We start from the raw sequence: 18,359 nt of genomic DNA on the forward strand, positions 1-18,359 counted from the left end.
CGCGGCGTCCATACCAGTCTAGGCAGGCGTGCAGAACTCGGCATGACAGGGGCAGGCCGCGCTGTGTCGTGTTGTGACAGCAGGAAAGAAAAGTTGTAGGAGAGACACGGCCACACTGAGAGTGAGTTGGGAAGCACAGGTCAAAATCGTACGTCTGAATGGAGTTGTAATAAGGAGAGTTGTAGTAAGAAATAAGAGAAAAAAATTGTCTATAAATAAAATTTTGGGAATGTTATTGGAATAAAGGTAAAATGTTGCATTTTATATTAGATTAGATACCAATGCGTTGTTTGGAATGCTGACTAATTACTTGAAATGCTCAATAACAAACCGGTACCAGAGTTGTTGTTTTTTTGTTTTTTTTAAGGACGAAATGGATGTTGTCATACATTGTATCAATGAAACTCTTTAACCCAGAAGTCATGATTCATATTAGAGTACAGAATGATTCATGTCTGTAAAAATTCTAGGATTCGTGATGCGCCCCCCTCTACCTTCCAGCAGAGTACGCACAAGAGTCACCTTTGCGGCTCCGCGTTCTCATAGGCAGGTGTGAAAGATGAGCTGTTTGTGCAGGAAACCCCGCCGCTCTCATGACTCAGGGTTAATGTTTAGCTGCCAGCTCGTACTGCGGGATGTGGCGGGTTTTGTGTTGTTGAAGTGCAAGGACGTGATTTATTTGATCGTGTGAACACAGAGGACGAGAGAGAAACAACAGTCATGTCCTCCCAGAGCGACAGTCCTTTAATGGTACTAATTGCCATTGTGGCCCCAGGTGAGTCCTGCCCCTTAACATTCGCCTTCTGAAATTCATCTTTCATACTACAGCTGTGCACAGCACGTTTTCTTTCGTCTTGGAGTGTATTTCTACTGTTGTCCATTAGCTTCTTATTTATGATCTAATACAAGCTGGGATGCAGCCTATAACTGAAGTTACTCACTTGTGTTTACACGACAGCCAATCATCGCCAGTGTGGTTAGGGAGGATGACAAAATATTATTGGTAATTATTTTTAGAATAATGCAGCCTGTGAGAGTTTAAAAGGTACAACGTTGCCTTAGTTCTTAAATAATGGACCCAGTTAAAGCAGTAACTTTTATCTAGCATGAAAAGCTTGATCTTCGATTGATGGAGCAATGTGGCGCTCTTGACTTATTTAGAAATAATTTATGATAACACAGAACTACTTCATGCTTGAGTTTAACATCCCAGTTTGTGGACGTGCTTTGAGATGAGAGCGACCACCATTAGTTCTGCCCCGCTGCCCTATCTGAAGCAGTAACAGAGGTTTTTTTTTATACTCCCTTGTGTCCTGTTTAGCGGTATGTATATGTGTGGTGATCTTGGTGATGCTGGTGTTCGTCTACTACAGACAAGATGCTGTCTGCTGCTGCTTAAAACCACGCAGAACAGAACATTCTATGGTAAGAGCACAAATAATGTAAGTGGCTGTGAAGTCAAGCTAGTTTTTGTTTTTTTGCGTAATGGTTAAAGCAACAGTGACATTCACTGACCAGTAATGGGGAGAATGGCCCCAGCGCTGCCACCACTGACGCAGTGCCCAGAGCTGACCTGCTACAGAGCCATTTCACTTTGGTTTCACTTGGCTCTAAATACCTAACTTTTGATATCATTAATACTAGAAAATATAATAAATATAATAAAGGGGCTACATTTATGCCTTGTGATACTGAAAATGTACTCGTTAAATTCTACCTTTACTATTACCACTACTGCCGCTATCAATAAGTTAAGGACAAACAGTGTAAAGAAGTTACTCATGACTAGACACTGGGTATGGAGAAACAGGAAGCTTCAACAATTGAATATATTGATATGTATGTACTGATATGCATTCTTAAAGGTTAAGGGCCAGATCCACAAAGAATGTAGCGCAGCGGTAAACTGCCGCTTCTTGCGGCGAGTTTGCAGCTGTAATCTCTGCCACCTTTGCGTCGTATCCACAAAGGTTTTTTTTTTTATCGCTAATGATATGCAGGCGGCAAAAATTTATGCGCGCTCCGCTGATAGGACGCATTGTTTTTGGTGCTATTTGCACAGATTTTCTGGAGTCAACGGCAGGCGATTGCTTTGTGGATCTGGCCCTAAGTGTGTAATATTTGGAGATTTTGAAGAAGAAACAGCGACATCAAAAGGTTACATTTTAGATTACAGCATCTTTCACCCTCCTTTCCCCTCCTGAGCTTGCCAGTGAGCTACGGTGGCCTGCGCACCTAAATCTGGGTACTTCGTACACCTTCTTCTTCGTTGGTTTATTTGAAAACATGAGCAGTCACCCTAATTATGAAACGCACTGGTTAGGGGAGCAAGACCCTTGCTCGATGTATATTATCATATGTATATGAGAACCGTTCTAAGGGCAGGAAAACCAAATGACCTTTATTGTACTGCGATTATACACTTTTATTAATGTATTTATTGGAATTATATTAAGCTTTAACCAACATAAAAATCATAATTCAAGCCAAATATTAAACACTGGACCTTTAAATAAAGAGGCACTGGAAATGCAAAAGTTGAAAGTGATCTAAATTACTGTCACACATATAAAAGCAACTTTCCTTCCCCAAACCATAATCTTCCCAACCTGTGGCCAACGTGCAGGATGACTCCCCTCATTACCACAGCAGGCACTCTTTGATTGGCACCTCCTATAATGATCACAGAGCTGCCATGGCACAAGGAGCTGTTGACCCGCAGGTAAAACAAATGGGATTTTCACAGTCAACAAGGTCTCCCAGACTGTTTCTTAGCCGTCTTCCTCTTGGTGACTGTGTGTGACGTAGCTTCCTGGGAGGCTGTTTATCGTGGGAAAGCCAAACCACTACCATCTGAGTGCGGCTCTACCCAGACTGCCTTCCTACGACAGCGTTCGTAAGCAGGACCGGCAGAGGCAGGTTGATCACGCTATGATCTCACAGCGCTTCGGTCTCGGTGGAGGCCATGAAGAGGTGAGCGAACAGCACATTGCAAGTTTTCTTTCATGGTTTTTTCTTTTGCACAGCCAACAACGTATGAACTTTTAGGCTCAGCGTGTAGCATTTTATAGGGATTAATTGGAATGAAACGAAAAAAAAATACATACAGTATGAATATTTCATTTTTTTACATTAGAGGCTACCAAAGTTTGCACATTTGGCCTTTTGAATTAACTTCTCTAATAATAAGTCCAAAAAAGGGTTGAGAGATACTGAGTTTACTAAATCTACTGCATTCATGTTACATATCCACCAGGTAAAGAGACTAAAGATGTTCTGTCTTTTGTTTTTGCGTAAACTTGCTATAAGTATAGCAACATCTGAAGGTTGTAAGTGGCAACATCACATGGGCATCACTAATCATTAAAGTCAATCTCCTCGAAAGTGACAACAGTCCTTCCTGTTTTGAAGGTGACTGAAACAAAGTTGTTTGTTTTTAATAATATTTGCAGAAAACGGCACAGTAGCGAGCAAGCTCTCACATGTTACATGTGCAAACAGAAGTATAAAAAAATTGATTATAAAATTTCATGATAGTAATTTAATCATGCTGTACATGCTTGCAGAGGGCAATGATTTACTCGAGGTTTCCAATTTCCTGATTGCTACCCAGCTGTCCTGCTCGGTGTTGAAATTCTGTTTACATGAATCACTAGCATGATGTCACACTGTCAAGGATGTTTCAGGTGCTTCAACTCCAACTCCCCTTTAATGGCTCCAGAGAAAAACCCTCAGCAAAGTTAATTGAAAGAATTCTTTCATCACACGATGCTTACTGACTATTCCAACACACAAGGCCTTTTTTGATGGAACAAGGCAACTAACACAGGGAATCAGACAGAGGAAGATAATGGGAGACTGATGCCTTGAAGTGTTCGGAAGATGACTTACCAAGAAGGGAACCTTGCACCTGTCCTCAGTTAGTTTCCCACCAGTGCCTTGACACACTGAACTGTCCCACTGAACCTACTGAACTTTAGCGCCTAGTGCACTCAACTTCAAAACGTTTGAGGTGATTTCCCCAGAAAAGACAAAAGTCCAACTGTGACTTCTTCCGCTTTCTCCACTTTGCAGAAAGTGTAAGCTTAAACACAAAGCTCTAGAAATCAGCCCTTTGTGATGTCACATAGGCCATTGATGTTTCTCCCAGGTTAGTGATAACACCACCACCCCCCAGTCCCCCTGCATTTGTTCCGCCCCCTGAAACCCACTCAAAGTTGCTGCCTTTCACCATGTCTGGGCGACCTGTCAGGGTTTTGGCAAGTGAAACGTGAATAAAAATAAAGATCAGGCAATCATTACAGTTTGGGAAAATAAGTTGTCACTGTGACAATACCGGTCATATGTTGGAAACTTGCTCTAAAACAAGTTGTGTGTCGTGTTTCCCCTCCAGCCTCCACCACCAACGTATGATGAAACCATTCACCCGTCCCTCGACTTTTCCCATGTGCACCTGCCCTCTGTGGACGCTCACGTAGCAGCTCGAACCCAGGGTACAACCCAGTACTTTGGTGTAGACACACAGAACCAGCACCAGCCAAGCACAGGAAGCCCTAGACTGGTGTCTTCACATTGCCCAGCGCAGAGCTCCAGCTTTCTGTCCATCTGACATCAACAAGACAGATCTGTGTTGATACTCTGGGGCTGAAGTTTTGGGCCCTGTGACTAAAAATTGATTTGTGCCCCCCTCCCATCCACAGTGTATTCTGCATTACATGTGCATTTAATGTGCCTTCACTGAACAGTTTAGCCCAATTGTATTTATTATTATTCTTTTCTAGAACAGAAAAACAGCCCAGTGTGTACTGCTGTAAAGGAACCGAAACTTGCTCTGTGACGTGAGATTTAGGTCCTGACTCCACAATAATTTAAACTTTTAATTTTGAGTGTTCACTTTTTTTTTTTTTTTTTTTAATGTAAATGCACTATTCAGATGTCTTTGATCATTTCTTTTTCTGAATGTGGAGTGCAGCTAAGTCATGGTTAATTTTTGGCAGAAGGAAGGGATTAAATATTAACTGTGATTCAGTTCATTGCGGCGTCTCAAGACCAATTGGACCCTTTAAAACCATGTTGATTTGATAGGGCTAAAGAAAACCATTCAAGTACATGGCATTCTTCCTATGCTCCACAAAAACTGATTTTATGATGATCGGCCATGTAATTGTTTGTCTGTTATAAACTGTCGACTTCTCCAGGGTGGGTGTAATCCTGCATCTGCCTGAAGACAGCTGGTCTAAACAATGTGGGGGTTTACAAAAAAACAAAAACAAACACGTAATTGTGAATTTGTGTCAAAGACTCGGTGTCCAACATCTGACACTGGCTGTGTGTTAGTTATATTGTCATTTATTGGTTGCTACTTGTTATTGGTACAGATATTTGTTGTGGCTCCAAGCATTTGCAGTTTGTTTGTTTGTATTTGTTGTGTGATAAATGTTTTGCCAAAGGTTTGGTTGATCATTATTTATATATTCCTGCACTCAGGACTCGGGTATTGAAGCTGGAAACCTAGATGACAAAAATGTTGGCAAACTTTTACTGGGAACCTTAAAATGTTCAGGCCTCGTGTTCTAAAGTAACTCGAAGCAGAAGTTTAACTCTGTTGTTTTTCCCGAGCTGTCTTCTTTTCTGTTCTCAGTGGTACTAATGTTACCAGCAAGCTGCTACTTCTTTAAACACGACGTGTATTTATTTATTTATTTTCTTCTTCTTCTTCTTCTTCTTCTTCCGCATTCTCAGAGTAAACTTGCAGCGCCACACCAGGTCTAGCATAGGTACTACATCGTTTTCAGTCGTTTCCAGCGTCTACGTGTAAACGAGAATATTTTAGAAGACGGCTTTGTGTAAACACGTTTTTTCGAGGGCGTTTTTGAAAATTGACGTTTTTTTTTTTTTTAAATGCCGTCTCCTTGTCTTGTATGTCTGGTAGCACATAGTTGTGTGAACCACTGTTCTCTTTAATGAAAATAAACAAAACATCACACCAAACTCTTCTTACTGATGAACACCTTCACTCAACCCTGAGGATTTCCTCAGCTCAGAGCCTGACCCCAAACATTATGAACTTGTACACAAGTTGAGACACCAAGTGTATGCTCAGACAAGTGAGCATAATACAGCTGCAGACTGACCCATTTTCAAATTTTCATTTAGTTTCATTTCTTTATTTCTTGCTACTACAGACCATATGATTTTTCTTTTAATAGTTTTTTGGTTGTTGTTTGCCTGTAGATACCTTCTCAGTTGAATGGGCACTGGAAAAATTGCAGAGATAGAGCCGTAATAAATGGAACTGATTTTATTTATTTTCAACATTTATAAAAGCAGTGATTGGTGAGGATCCCAGAACAGCATACTGACAGATTTAATGCAGTTTTGAAAAGACAGGTTTGATTTTTCTTAGAAGAAAATGTTGTTGTTTTTCTTTTTTTTTTTTGCTGTTGTTTGCCTGTTAAAAATGTTTACTTTAAATTATTAATAGAGCCATAAGAAAATCATTCATCTTCCATACTCGCTTCTTCCCGAGTTCAGGGTCAGGGGGGTCTGCTGGAGCCTATCCCAGCTGTCATAGGGTGAAGGCAGGGTGACACCCTGGACAAGTGGCCACTTCATCGCTGGGCCACATAAAGGCAAACAAACAGAACCTTCTTGCAGTGAGGCGGCAGCGCTAACCACTGCGCCACCGTGTCGCCTCATTGGAAACTATTGCAACTTATTTTATTTGTTTATTTATTTAGTCAGCTTAATGATTCATATTTTGGCAACGCCATATAGCAACGTACTATACGCTGTGATAGGTCCAGATTCAATGTGTGCAATAATTTCAATACGTTTTCAATAAACGTTGAAACAGTCCAGCCCTCCACTTGCACCATTTTTTTTTTTTTAAATGGGCCCTCTGTGTATTTGAGTATGACACCACTGGTTTAAACAGTCACTCTGTTTGACCTGTGCTCATCACTTTTAGCTGCTGCTCTGAATTTCAGCCAAATGACTCTCCAGGACCAGGTTACTCTTTAATCCAGATCAAGCACTGCTGACCATGCGGAGAAGAATCCAAAACAAGCCATGCCTTTGATGAAAACTGCACCGATACTGACTCAGTTAATTTTAGAGAGAATGTGTAAATAGTTGTGGAGCCATTTAGTCACTCTTTGACTCAACAACAATCACTAAGAATCACATTTGAGGTGATTCCTCTTTTTTCCAATAAAAAAAATAAAATAAAAATAGAGTGCTGATTGAATCGCACAATGTATGGAGCTTTCTAAAATTTAAAATTCAAACTGCGTGCTGTGGGCACATGGTTCAGATCCATCACTGCCTCTGCTGCAGCGCTCCGGCAGCTGTGAAACGTACCAGGCGTTAGCGGCACTCCTTGTGCATTCCACGGGACCAAGAAATCCAGCAGTTTCTTCTTATCTCTGGAACCCTCTTGGAAGGTCTTTGGACATGTGTTGCCAACATTCCTCTCAATAAATGGATGACTTACAAAACATATTTGAGAGCCCACCAGACATAACTCACATGAAGTTATGGTGCAGGACCGCTCAGAGGAAATCAGCACTTTCTTTCATATGTTCATGTCTTTTTTTCTTTCATTTTTGTATATTTTCTCAATTCTTTCACATGATCTGGCACTTTCATTGCAGTGAAAGTGACTGGCGGCATCTGGTGGCCTTACACGAGATTGCAGCTCACGGGTGACCGAGCATAGGGCTTCAAATTGTAGCGTTTTTTGTACGACACCTTGTGGTCACATTCTGCTATTGAATTTTACACTCCTGGATGTGTGTATTTTCATACGCGGTCCTAATAATGCAAAAGGAGAAATGAGATACAGTGCATTCCCAAACTGGATTTGGGTGACTTTACCTTTTTGCTTTCACAACCTTTACTTATATACTGGATAACAGAAGCCAAACGCCAGTTTAATTTCTTGTAAAATTCTTTAAAGGTGAACTTGTTTTGCGTACTGTGAGTATATGACGTCTTTACAACATCTACCCTTCATGGTCTGGTTTGGGTTTTACCATAAAACGATAAAGGAAAACAAATCAGTAAATATAGACTTTTCTGTATAAAACTTTATTACATTAAATACTTCACACAGTCAGTATCATGACAACAGTTCCTCACCCCTTCACCAGGAGTCTAAGCTCCAAAAAGAGGTCATCTCTTCAGGCCAGGTGGTGAGATGAACTGACAATCAGGAGGCAGGTTGGGACGTTTTCCTCCGATTCCATGATTTTGTTTCCCACCAACTGAATAATGAGCTGCGCTCTGACGTCTGTCATGACCCATCAACTCAAATCCAGTTTTAACTTGAGAGGTGAAGATCATTCAGTCCAGTTCTGTCCAGGTGCTCTCAGACCATGTCCACCAGTTTAAACTTGCCCTCCTGCTTGACGGGCACCACGTTGACGAAGGTCTTGTAGAGCACGGCTCCCTTAGGCAGCTTGGTGATGACCTGGGTGGCCTCGGGGCTGCGTGGTGGTGGGACGTAGACCTCCTTGGTGAACCTGACGTGTCCGTCCTCCAGAGCAAAGAGCGTGTTGTTGGTTCCCATTCCGACCTGCAGTAGTGGGGAGAAGGACAGGGTGAGGGTGTGCACATATTCACTCTAATGAATGAATGTGTTGGGAATGCACGGCGCTGCCTACATGAGCTCCTGGGTGATACCTCATTGCCCTCTGGGTTGCAAGGATGTTGCCTGCATGGACAAAGTTACCTAGTGAAAAAACAGAAGACAGGTTAGATACGCATCACAGCGTTGGAATGTTTCTCTCAAACGTAACGAGACCGGTATTTGTCGCAATAAAATTAACATGCAAATGCAATAGCTACATTTCAAAATTTCCAACTTTTACATGAAGGGATTTAGAGCAATCCGAGTTTACCATCCTGTTTCTTGAAACCAAATCTGCGGCCAGCACTCTTTCCTCCCACGTTCTTGCTGCTGCCTCCGGCCTTCTTTGACGCAAACCTCACAGAGTCGAGGAGAAAGAGCTGACCTGGCATCAGCACACCTGAAACCAGCAGCAGTTGCAGGTCAACGACGAACATTCAAATTCCTAAACTTTATTAGGTAACAAGATGTACGTTAGCAGGTAAGAATATACCGAGTTGTGCTGTAGATTTACTCAGCTGTATATCAGGTGGAATACGCATCAAAACATATAACAGATTAAGATCCAACGACTTAATGTTTGCTTGTTTTATTTCTAAGATTTTTTTTCCCACTAGTGACAATTTCCACATTGTGAACCTGGCACAGCTATGTAAACTAGCATATAGCGTTTACTTTAATTACCAAAGATACGGTAACAACATTCCAGAGAGCGACTTAAAAGTGAGACAATCATTTACTTAGCAACACATTTCAGGAGGCTTAACAATAATCTTTAAAAAAAAAAAAAAAAAAAAAGGGTATTACCTGCTCTAGTCTTTAACATCAAGGACGCCAGCGCTGCCATGTTGAAAGATTGCTACGCATGCGCAAATCCCATAAGACGTCACTTCCGGATATGTTCATGACACCGAGGAACTGTAACAGAACATGCTAAATCTCTTTTAAATTTATACAATTCATATGGCAGACATTTTTGAAAAAAATGCAATAAGAACACACACGTGCATTTTCTAGCATCTGCTTTAAAAGAGTCCGTGCGCCACTTCCCAGGTTGTTTGGGAGAAACTTGATCCGCGAGCAGCGATATGATCGTGAAATGTTCTACGGTCTTGAACGCACCAGTATCTCTCGACCCGGGGAAATCAAACGCTTTCCCCGGGTAAACGCTGCCGTGGACACGAGAGCGTACTTATTACCATGGTGTAAGTCGATCTTTGATAAGCATTACAAAGAAATCGCCCTAGAATCAACTCGTAATCCAAACGTTGTAAGTGTTAATGAAACATCGGAATATATAGAAAAGTATCGGCGTTGTATCGTCACAGCTGTTGTGCTTAGATTTCAAATGTCACGTCTGTCTCATCGATTACTTCTGTTCTATTTTGCTCATTTATAACTCGAATCTCTGTAGCATTTAGGTTAATGGCAAGTTTGTCACGTAACTCAAATTGGTATCAGTAGCCAATTAAAACGTAAATAAACTGAGCTAAACGTATCTGTGTTAACAATATGGACGTTGACTGACCAGAGTCGAGCGTCTTTACTTTTTCGCTGTGCACTTCAGGTTGTGTCCTAGCGTCGCTATTGGCCGTGGCTAGAATCTCATTTACATTCACCGACTAATCTGCTGATAGAATTTATTGAGATATGTCCTCAGAATACCTTCATCTTCACACGTTGGCTTAACAAGTCTTCCCTCACATGTGGTTTGCAGTGTTTTCCGCTCAGATGTGAGATAAGATGGGGAGCTACGGCGACTCCACCAGCGATGTGGACGAGGATCTTCCCGTGTTTGACTTCCTCCAGCCAAAGCGCCACCTCTGCCAGGACTCCGAGAGCCCCGCAGAGCCGGCCACGACCTCCTCATCATCATCGCAGCCGGCGAGAACGGCGGACGTGATGACGATCAGCAGCGACTCTGACGACGATGACGCACCGTACGTCCCTCTGGCGCAAAGACTCCAACAGAGACTCGACTGTGAAAGCAGCATTGCCAATGGAAAACACGCTGAGGACGGTTCACCTTCCAGTTTGGCCGGCGCACAGCTTGGTCAGGTTAACGTCCCCCTCAGCATCAATCAGGTGCAAACCGTTGGCTCGGCTGAGGACGCGGCTCATCCCCTGTCGTGGTTGCCAAGGCCAAAGCCCATTCCTGGCACAGGGCTGGCCAGCGCGTGCCCTGCCAAGGGGAAAGCCGCCAAGCGAACTGCGGAGGGGATCCAGGCCTCCAGGGAGGAGGCGCTGAAGAGGAGGGAGGCCAGGGAGAGGCAGCAGAAGGACAAGGAAGCACTCAGGCAGGAACAAGAGAGGCAGAAGGCGGAGAGGAGAGCTCTGTCGGAGGCCGCCAAAGCCCTGAGACCCGAGGAGTGCATCAAGCACATGGTGGCGGCCGTGGATCCAGGTAACGAGGAGCGGCCGTGCGTTCGCGGCATCCAAGTTAGTCAGAGACACGTTGGAGAGACAGATTTAGATCAGTGGCTCTCAGCCGGTGGAGTCTGAGGAGCCACAGTTTTTCCTTATCATGAAGTCGTGACCCAAATTTATTCTACAGCCCTCAACTTTATTCCACAAAAATAAAAACGCGAGCTCATTTTTTATTATGTCTACTAAATACAATATTGAAATGATTGAATTGAATTGAATGTCCTGCAAAGTAAATGCCAAACATTTTCTCTATTTTAAAACCCCTCCCCTTTTTTTGTAGAAAGGGAAACTGAAAAAAAGACTCACAGCACTGCAGGACTCCTTGCAAAAGGCTTAAAACTAGACGTACGTTTCCAGCAGTGTGCTCTTCTTCAGACACTCAGGTGCTGTGAGCAGCCATCTTAAATGGGACTAATCACATGGTGCAATCAAGATCACATGACCGGTCAGCTTTAACATACAACATGACATAACTTTCAGATCTGATATTGGTCAAAATCATGCATAATACGGTGGAAAAGATTCTAATATATACATGCATACACGTGAAAAATAAACAGGTAGAGTCGTCTGTAGTCAAGTCAGTCAGTGAGTCATGTATAAACATCTGAAAGTATCTCTATATAGACACACAATACAGCAAGTTATGTCAAAATATAATTGAGACACATGTAATCCAATAAATACCAAGAGGCCACTAAAGGGAAACTGCCCACGAAGCCGCGACCCAATCAAAACAGCTCTGCGACCCAAAAGTGGGTCCACCCACCGGTTGGGAAACGCTGATTTCGATGACAAAAGAAGGTGCTCCTTTCTGTTGTTGGTGAATGGGGGTCGCACCTGTGGATCATGTGACTTTGGCGTATGTGAACAGCTCTCTTACAGCTGGAGGGAGGCGGGACTCTGCTGACATCACTGCAGGCTCTGGGCTGCAGCTGCGCCATCGAGAAACAAGCCATCCCACGCAGCGTCAGCTGGATGAGGCGCTCACCGTGTGCACAGGTAGACACTCACCTCTCTGTTGTTGCATTGTTGTCCATTTATCTGTCTTTCTTCTGGACAGCCCGACTCAAAGCCTTCACCCTAACCTCCACAATATGCCAAATCCGAACCTTGGCTTAACTTGACTTCTCTCTCAGCTTAAGGCATTACACCTTTACTGATAGAGTTGTCATGAAGAGCAGACACAATTTTCTACCCCCGTCAAAATAACCTCAGGTCCTCACAGTGCTGCGTTCATAGGTGCTCGCAGTGTTCTGTCAGTTAAACAGAGTTTAAACAGGCATCTTCTGCTGGGGAATAAAACTTTTCGACGCCCCAGGTACTTGCGATGTGTCGCACTAAGAATCACTTTTGAGTCTCCAAGTGCACTGCCTTATAGTGCAGTTACTCACATAAAGTTACATGCTCCCTTCTGCACGTACACTGTTTCACTACAGTGAATACTGGATGTTTGAGCCACACATCCAGGCAAAGTACATTACATTGCAATGCGTTGTTTTTCTTCTTGTTAACAATAACCCTCTGCAGTTGTTGGTATCTGTCTACGTGATGCAGCCACACTTTGTCAAACACAATAAAGATCCTCTTAAAATGCTTGCTGACACCTTATACATTGATGCGACTTGATGTGTTGTGTGTTTTTTTTTCTTAATCTAAAAATAAGATGAATAAAGACGGAACCATCTCGCTCTGTCTCTCTCAGTCAGGCGATGGATCGTGTGTCCCAGAGGCGAGTGTTGTGATGCACATGACTGTTGAGGACTTCGTCACACTAATTCACAATTACGTCCAGGTTTGTGCATTTGCAGAACATGAGTCAGAAATGCAACTGAATTGAATGGCTTCCTTTCTCTCTTGTGTCAGGAAGTTCTGAAAGGCAACATTGGAAATCTTGGAAATCAATCCACGTTGTAATATTACATTATCTACTATTGTGTTGGGGATCAACCACAAATGACTGCACGAGTCTGATGCAGCTAAATGAGCAAAGCGTCTGAGCAGATGGTATTTGTTCCAAGGTTGAGGAAGCAGTGTTCCACAATGGCAAAAATGTATCAACGTGTCATATCCATTAGTTAATAACGTTCCTCGTGTTTTACTGTGTAAGCAACAACATGCTGCGTATCCTCCCCACTTCCTAGCGCTGCAGCTAATTAGAGCTTCACAAAACGACAGTTTTTCCGGTGAGCAGCTGCTGACAGTAAGAGCAGACTGGGTGGGTGGGAGTGCCCATTGTTTTCCTCTGCAATTAAAGAGGTGATTAAAGAAACGATTCGGAAAGGGCGTAGCGGGTGCTGTTGCGTGTTCTCTCAGCGCCGGCTAATTCTGCGACTGAAGTTTCAAACCTTCAGCACGGAGCAGCTTCTCCTCTACACGTCCAGGTTACTGCTTGGTTTACTTCCTCCAATGTGAACGTGAACCCTTACCAGCCACATCACATGGATATTGACATTTTAAACTAAAAGGCACTTGACTGCGGTTTGAAGTGGAGAAAATGATTTTGGAGGCTGCGGTAACTCTTCGACTTGCACACATTTTAAAATCTAAATTTCGTGGAAAAGAAAGTGTGTGATTTAGAAAAGCAAATTGTTATGTGTGCATTATGTGTGCAGCCAGTCTATGTGTTTTTGGTCACAGTGTTTTCTCGCATCCAGATGATGATGAAATAAATAAGACTTTTGTTTGGCCACTTGAACTGTGTTACCGTGTTGTTTCCAAGGCTAAATAAACCAAACTGACCAGTCATTTATCATACAGCAACAATGAATTGCCTCATGTAAATCTCTTAGTATTTAACCTAATTGTAAGTTCAAGATTTATTGATTGTTTCAATGGCCGGCCTGTAATAATTTTGATTAAAAAAAAAAAAAAAAAAAAAAAAAAAAAGGTTTTACACTTTAGGCTTCGATTAAACCAGATCAGTAGCAGTCAGTAACACATTCCGTTTCAGTGCCTTCTTCAATTGCATTGTATTTAATAATCTCCAAAACATTTGCACACACGTCACACTCTCCCATGCAGGAGGAAAGACACGGCAGGGGCAACCCCGATCCCACCCTGACGTCCTGGGTGCAGGACCAGCAGCGGCGAAACCCTGGCAAGATCCTCAGCCTGGTGGTCGTCGACCTGGAGAAATATTTCAGGTAGAAAAAAAACACACAAGATGTTTTGAAATAAATGTTTTTTTTTTTGTTGATAAAATTCTTTTTAGAAGAACCTTCTACCTGGATAAATGAGCCTACACAGACAAATTTCAGGTAGAAGTAGAGAGAGAGAGAGAGAAAAAACACTATATTCTTGTATTTTCGAGACAAGAAACGCTCAGATTTCAAGAGAGGGGAGAGAGATAAAGGAACGGATATTGGCCTTGTACCTTAAGCCGGCATTAAAGGGCTCGTTCACCCAAAAAGGTATATTTCACCTTTTGCCTCTTTTAGATGAACTGTTATCCAAGCGTTCAGTTGTGTTTAATTCAGTTTTTGAGAAAGAAGTGGTTGCAGTAGGGGAAAGCCAGATGGAGGCAGATGATTGGCTGTGGCCATCTTTGGAGAGAACAGATGTCTTCGTCTTTCACCAGAGAAATAACAGGGGAAAAAAAAAAAGTTTTTCAACTTGGAGCAAGTCTTGGAGCATTTTTGAGGCATTTGACAGGTTTACTGTCATGTCACCAACCTAACAGTGCAAGACCAAACGCACAGTCGGCAGCAACCAGACAGAAAAATGCAATGCTTGCTTTCTACCAGTTCTCCTCATTATACAAAGCAGCAACAACAAAGAAACAAGCTTAAACTGATGTCATTGGTGAGACATGGTGCCTCCGTCCAGACACAAACGTCACCTTGCAGTAAACAAAGTTGCCGTCACGTGGCAGTGACAGTGGCTTCAGGGGTGGCAAATAAAATAATACTCACTACTCGATAAACCCTTCAGTAGAGTGCTCCATCCCTGAGTGGCGGCACTCACACAGTGCCAGCGTGAGGTGTTGCGCATGGAGGTGTCGAGTAAACAACAGTTGACACGCACAGCAGACGCCATGAGAGCTAAATGCATTGTCAAAAATGCCAGCCATCACTGTCAGCACAGTTCTGTGTGTGTGTTGTGTGTGTGTGTGTGTGTTGTATGTGTTGTGTGTGCGCGTGTGTGTGTGTGTGTGTGTGTGTGTGTGTGTGTGTGTGTGTGTGTGTGTGTGTGTGTGTGAGAAGAGTGCAAAATGCAAACTCGGGCCAGCTCCAGGGTCACCAATAAAAATTTAAGAACTTAAAAAAAACAATGCTTTATTTTCCTGCAGGTGCCAGAAGTCAAAGAGCCAGAAGAGGTTGCGGGAGGCGGTCGCAGGTGAGGAGCAAGTGGAGGGGAAGGCGAAGAAGAGGAAGAAGAATAATGGGGGCGAGGTGCAACCTGAGGTGACCCGCGTTGAAGTGGAGGAGGTGAGTGGATGTCACCTCGCACGGGGCAGAGAGGACAGTAAATGTGAGGAAAGTCTCTTTCTGTTTTTCCCACATTTAGGATTAACTCCAGAATAGAGCGTCGCATAATTTGTTATTTTACAAAGAACAATTTTACCATCTGACTACAGAGCAGTTTGCCAACTGCAATTATGAATTATCTAGGTCATATACATTCATGCACAAAATCTATTGTGTGGTGAGGGAAGGAATTTATCAGACACTAAGATGGATAGATGGATAGATAGATGGATGGATAGATGGACAGATGGATAAATAGAAACATAGATAGATAGATAGTTAGATAGATAGATAGAAAGAAACATAGATAGATAGATAGTTAGATAGATAGATAGAAAGAAACATAGATAGATATATAGATAGAAACATAGATAGATAGAAACATAGATAGATATATAGATAGATAGAAACATAGATAGATAGACACTTTATTGTCTGTCTGTCTGTCCCAAATGGTGACAGAAATTCTTCTCGCGTTGCTCACAAACCCCACTCATACAATTCCCAGCAAGACACAAGGCACATTGACATTAAGAACACTCTAAAAAAAATACATTGAAACACACAGGGCTAGTGCATGCGAGGGGGAGGGTTAAAAAGTGCAGTATTCATTTCAGCTCACGTGGCAATTATGGCAAAAGAAATTTATTTTGAAAAGAAACAGAATGGCCCCTTTCCACCAGTTCCAGGTCGTCCATGTGAAAGCCAGGCTTCTGGATGTATCGCCTCACATCTGGTGCTCACTGAAAGTGTTTTGCTGCTCGCTAACTTCTCGGCACTTCTCTCCTGCCTCTGTTTCTGTTTCCGTGTCAGGCGTTGGCGCATCTGCAGCTCCACACCGGCGTCTCCGTCCGCTTCCTGTCCACCTGGAAGGACTTCTGCGACCACGTCGCCATGACGACCAAGGCGGTTGCGGAGGCACCCTTCAAGTGAGCGAGTTGTCGCGAGTGGCTTCGGAGTGGCTCACTCAAAGCCCAGCGGAGCGTTGACCTTCTCCTCTTTCTCTGTACGTGTGCGTGCGCACCAGGCGGGAGAGGGAGCAGACGGGCTTCTCCTTCCACCTGGAGAGTGAGTGGGCGGGGGGGCAGCGCGTGGACAGAGGCGGGAAGGGCCTCCTGCAGGTGTGGAGGAGACAGATCCAGCAGCTGAACAGGGTCAGTCCAGACATGGCCTCGGCCATCCTGGCAGCGTTCCCCTCACCACAGCTGCTCCACAAGGTACACACACACACACACACACACACCACACACACACACACACCTGTGGGTCTCCTGATGTCTCCATTTCTCTTACACGTTGGACAAGTTTTGATGGGACACATGTTCACTTTTGCATGTTTTTTTTAAATCAGTTTTTCCAGTTTATGAAAAAGCAATTCAAAAGCAGCGCCTCTGTAGTCTGTCCCTCCAGAGAGCAACTGTAGTCTGTCCCTCCAGAGAGCAACTGTAGTCTGTCCCTCCAGAGAGCAACTGTAGTCTCTCCCTCCAGAGAGCAACTGTAGTCTGTCCCTACAGAGAGCAACTAGCTGTGTCTTCAATTTCAGGCTTACAAAGCATGCAAGACGAGCGGTGAGAGGACCTCCCTGCTCTCCGACCTGCTGATCCGTCGAGGGGAGGGCATCACGTCCACCACCCGCAGGGTCGGCCCCGAGCTCTCCAAACGCCTCCACCTCGTCATGAACTGCGGTGACCCCGAGCAGACCCTGGACTCCACCGTCTGACCCCAGGGCTGTTCGACGGCTGCAAAAACGCTGGATGAGGATGAGTCGTATTTTTCTTATGTGACATGAGAAACACCCTTTTTAAACATTTTTATTGACCAACAGTTTGTAATTTACAATGGATTTAAAGTGTTTACTTTTTATTTGTATTTTTTGCAGTCACTCTGGATAAATAAAACTTAAACCTTTGACAGTTTTTTTTTTTTTTTTTATTATTCTTTAGGAATCTTTACAGGACGCAGCTTCTTGCAAGGTTAAAGGTGATAAATGCAGTGTTCACCTGGCCTGTTTAAAGAACAGTGCTAGAGCGTGGATGACTTGTATTTGTGACTAGTCTTATGTTGCGGTTTATTGATTCTGGAAGTAAATACATTTTTGTATGGCAACAACAGGCGCGGTAAATTATTGCCTGCATTTTGTTCCCGGGTAAAAAGCCAGTTTGCATCACGTTCAGGTGCTGTGAGCCCTGTTTGATTTCTGCAGACTCATGGTGAATATCTAATCACCACACGTCTTGACCAAGGCTGTAACTGCAAATATGAAATATGTGAGTAGCGGCTCAGCACTCACAAGCTGAAGACCACTGAGCAAGTTTGTTTGTAAGCAAGTTTTATTTTTCACCTTTCAATGTAGTACTTTTACCGCCAGTCTGTATGTGTGGAAGAATACATTTCTCTCTGCCTGTTGTGCAGCACATCACATCACCTTACCCAGAGTGATTGAACCGCTGCGTGTCCCTCCGTGCCTCTTCTCGCTCTCCACAGACTCTGTGTTCAGCGGCGTCGTCGAGCTCAGCTTTGGCCCGGCCTTGTTTGTGCTCTCATGCAGGGCTGTGCAGAAATGTCGGCGCAAATCCGCTGCCATCGCGCTTTGCGGTGCCCACGTCTCATTTCCGCAGCATTAGCAAAAAATGGAACCCGACCAAGAAGAGTGGTGTCTGAGACGGAGGGGAATAAAGAGGGGGCAGAAGAGGCGGGTGGGTAACGAGCTGTTAAATGGGCTTAAGAGATGAGCAACATGTCTCACCTCAGGTCGTGCACACGGAGACGTGAAGGGGCCCAACCGAGCGTGTTAACGCAGCAGAATCAGAGAGGGTTAGCGTAGGATAAAA

The 18,359-nt window shown here is 43.6% G+C and overlaps 3 protein-coding genes across 4 annotated transcripts; 2 read left to right on the forward strand and 1 right to left on the reverse strand.

The window, feature by feature from the left end:
• Positions 1–621: 621 nt before the first annotated feature.
• Positions 622–5,449, forward strand: LOC142893259 (uncharacterized). Its single transcript, XM_076033658.1, has 5 exons — positions 622–775; positions 1,322–1,425; positions 2,627–2,722; positions 2,809–2,973; positions 4,394–5,449. Exons 1-5 carry the CDS (start codon positions 721–723, stop codon positions 4,607–4,609), a joined length of 636 nt encoding a protein of 211 aa, XP_075889773.1. The 5' UTR covers positions 622–720; the 3' UTR covers positions 4,610–5,449.
• Positions 5,450–8,070: 2,621 nt separating this feature from the next.
• Positions 8,071–11,455, reverse strand: mrpl27 (mitochondrial ribosomal protein L27). The gene is made up of 5 exons (XM_076033661.1): positions 11,366–11,455; positions 9,440–9,550; positions 8,904–9,032; positions 8,667–8,734; positions 8,071–8,578 (listed from the first exon to the last, which is right to left on the reverse strand). The coding sequence occupies exons 2-5, from the start codon at positions 9,477–9,479 to the stop codon at positions 8,372–8,374; spliced, it is 444 nt and encodes a 147-aa protein (XP_075889776.1). The 5' UTR covers positions 9,480–9,550; positions 11,366–11,455; the 3' UTR covers positions 8,071–8,371.
• Positions 9,718–17,437, forward strand: eme1 (essential meiotic structure-specific endonuclease 1). Of its 2 annotated transcripts, none has more exons than XM_076033659.1 (9): positions 9,718–9,837; positions 10,350–11,036; positions 11,934–12,061; positions 12,765–12,854; positions 14,084–14,205; positions 15,351–15,489; positions 16,342–16,457; positions 16,556–16,745; positions 17,072–17,437. In XM_076033659.1, exons 2-9 carry the CDS (start codon positions 10,376–10,378, stop codon positions 17,246–17,248), a joined length of 1,623 nt encoding a protein of 540 aa, XP_075889774.1. In that variant the 5' UTR covers positions 9,718–9,837; positions 10,350–10,375; the 3' UTR covers positions 17,249–17,437. The 2 variants fall into 2 exon arrangements, with proteins under 2 accessions (XP_075889774.1, XP_075889775.1); XM_076033660.1 differs by having other exon boundaries at positions 9,790–9,902.
• Positions 17,438–18,359: the final 922 nt, after the last annotated feature.

The sequence above is a fragment of the Nelusetta ayraudi genome, unplaced genomic scaffold, assembly GCF_046127955.1.
Source record: "Nelusetta ayraudi isolate G7.1 ecotype Tasmania unplaced genomic scaffold, CSIRO-AGI_Nayr_v1 ptg000042l, whole genome shotgun sequence".
Lineage (NCBI taxonomy): Eukaryota > Metazoa > Chordata > Actinopteri > Tetraodontiformes > Monacanthidae > Nelusetta > Nelusetta ayraudi.

Coding starts and splice junctions, on each gene's coding strand:
- mrpl27 (XM_076033661.1), bottom strand. CDS start 9,479: ATGGCAGCGCTGGCGTCCTTGATGTTAAAGACTAGAGCAG. Junction 8,735..8,903: donor TGGTTTCAAGAAACAGGATG/GTAAACTCGGAT, acceptor TTTTTTCACTAG/GTAACTTTGTCCATGCAGGC. Junction 8,579..8,666: donor GGTATCACCCAGGAGCTCAT/GTAGGCAGCGCC, acceptor CCACTACTGCAG/GTCGGAATGGGAACCAACAA.
- LOC142893259 (XM_076033658.1), top strand. CDS start 721: ATGTCCTCCCAGAGCGACAGTCCTTTAATGGTACTAATTGCCATTGTG. Junction 1,426..2,626: donor GCAGAACAGAACATTCTATG/GTAAGAGCACAA, acceptor GCCAACGTGCAG/GATGACTCCCCTCATTACCA. Junction 2,974..4,393: donor TCGGTGGAGGCCATGAAGAG/GTGAGCGAACAG, acceptor TTTCCCCTCCAG/CCTCCACCACCAACGTATGA.
- eme1 (XM_076033659.1), top strand. CDS start 10,376: ATGGGGAGCTACGGCGACTCCACCAGCGATGTGGACGAGGATCTTCCC. Junction 12,855..14,083: donor TAATTCACAATTACGTCCAG/GTTTGTGCATTT, acceptor TCTCCCATGCAG/GAGGAAAGACACGGCAGGGG. Junction 16,458..16,555: donor GTTGCGGAGGCACCCTTCAA/GTGAGCGAGTTG, acceptor CGTGCGCACCAG/GCGGGAGAGGGAGCAGACGG.